At 46.6% G+C, this 1,378-nt stretch overlaps 1 protein-coding gene across 3 annotated transcripts in view; it reads right to left on the bottom strand.

The window, feature by feature from the left end:
- Positions 1-1,378, bottom strand: part of TMEM169 (transmembrane protein 169) — a 14,919-nt gene that overhangs the window by 2,857 nt on the left and 10,684 nt on the right. For 2 of the 3 annotated variants that reach the window (XR_003095255.1, XM_025210130.1), the window contains exon 3: positions 500-1,069. Coding sequence is in view for 2 of the 3 variants with exons in the window: in XM_025210130.1 (XP_025065915.1) it covers positions 500-1,069 (570 nt within the window). In the remaining variant the exon portion in view is untranslated. Of the gene's footprint in view, positions 1-332; positions 1,070-1,378 lie in introns of those variants that run through there. The other variant, XM_006028687.3, reaches the window with a different exon arrangement.

Raw genomic sequence — 1,378 nt, 5'->3', positions numbered from 1 at the left:
AGCAGGAGTTGGGCACCAGCACTGACCCAAGTTTAGACTTTTTTAGCTAGGTCTATGTTCACCTGGACGTTTCATCCTACAAGTTCAAAAATAGCATTTTGTAAAGCTGGGAATTTTTGGCACACTTCAGCCACATACATCCAAGCTCCCACTCCTACCTAACAGACCTGGAACTTCTCCCAGCTACGCAAAGCTAAAACCTAACACTAAACAAATCAGCAGCCTTAGGGCATCACCATGCACATTCATCTCACAGCAAATGCCATTCTCATCCAGCGCATGGGCGCTCTGTGCACATGTAAGACACCCACCCTCCCCACCCATCACCCAAATATTATCCTTTAAGTGTTTGTTAAAATATAACAAGTCAGTGTAGTTATTTGCCTGGGGGACCAGTTGCAATACACTTGAACAACCAAGTCAGAGAGTCAGCCATGACCAAAGGCTCAGACTGCTGAGGTCTCAACACCCTGCGCAGAGCCCTTGCCAGAGAGGCTACCTGAGATATTGTCAGAATCTAGCAGCTCAACTATGCTGTATGGGGAGCAGTCTTCAAGGCCCAGTTTGCTACACAGCCAGCCACAAAACCCTTTCTCCATATCTCTCACAGCATGCCACCAGTCCCCAAAGGACCAGGCAATCTGTGTCACCGCGGTGTATAGGCCTAGGGAAAATGATACAGCCATGATGATAATTGGGTAGAAGATGATCAGAAAGGGGCAGAAGGTGATCTTGTGCCAGAAGGTCCTCTCTTCATTGTATACCAGGAAGATGTTGTACCAAGTGATGGTCCCATAGTAAAATGAAATCACAAAGGACACTACAAAGATGACGGGAAGGCAGACGATGCTCCAAAGGAGGACATGGGGGCCTCTGTCCACCGCAACATTGCAAGTCTTTTTCCCCTCAGGGGTTTCATCTTTGGGAGGTTCCTTCGACTTAGCCAGTTCCTGCAGCTCTTTGTCTGTTAGTGTGACATGGATGTCCACCATTTGGCCCTTCTTTTTCCCCCTTGTGATGGTTCCAGTTAAGGTGACATATCGGCTGTCTAAGGGCATGCTCCAGACACCTACAATTACAGAGAAGTTGCATCATTATTCTATCTAATCTTATCTTTATGCAAGGCACGTCACAAAAATCCCCAAGGATGTTGTACAGAATTAGATAATACAGGTTAAGGAATTAAAACAATACTAAGTTTTTTTAAAAATGGGCAAGAAAACTGTGCAATGCAGGCAAGAAATCATAGAGGGAAATGGAGGGAAAGTCAGTGGGGCGACAATATACAGAGGTGCTGTTCTGATTGACAGAAACTGCAGGGAAGACTCAGGCACCTGTACTGGTGAGGCTGTGGAGGAAAGGCAGGGGACAGGGGCCA

The sequence above is a fragment of the Alligator sinensis genome, unplaced genomic scaffold (assembly GCF_000455745.1).
Source record: "Alligator sinensis unplaced genomic scaffold, ASM45574v1 scaffold991_1, whole genome shotgun sequence".
Taxonomy (NCBI): domain Eukaryota; kingdom Metazoa; phylum Chordata; order Crocodylia; family Alligatoridae; genus Alligator; species Alligator sinensis.
The sequence above is the reverse complement of the archived record's forward strand: the minus strand, read 5'-3'. Positions and strand labels throughout refer to the sequence as shown.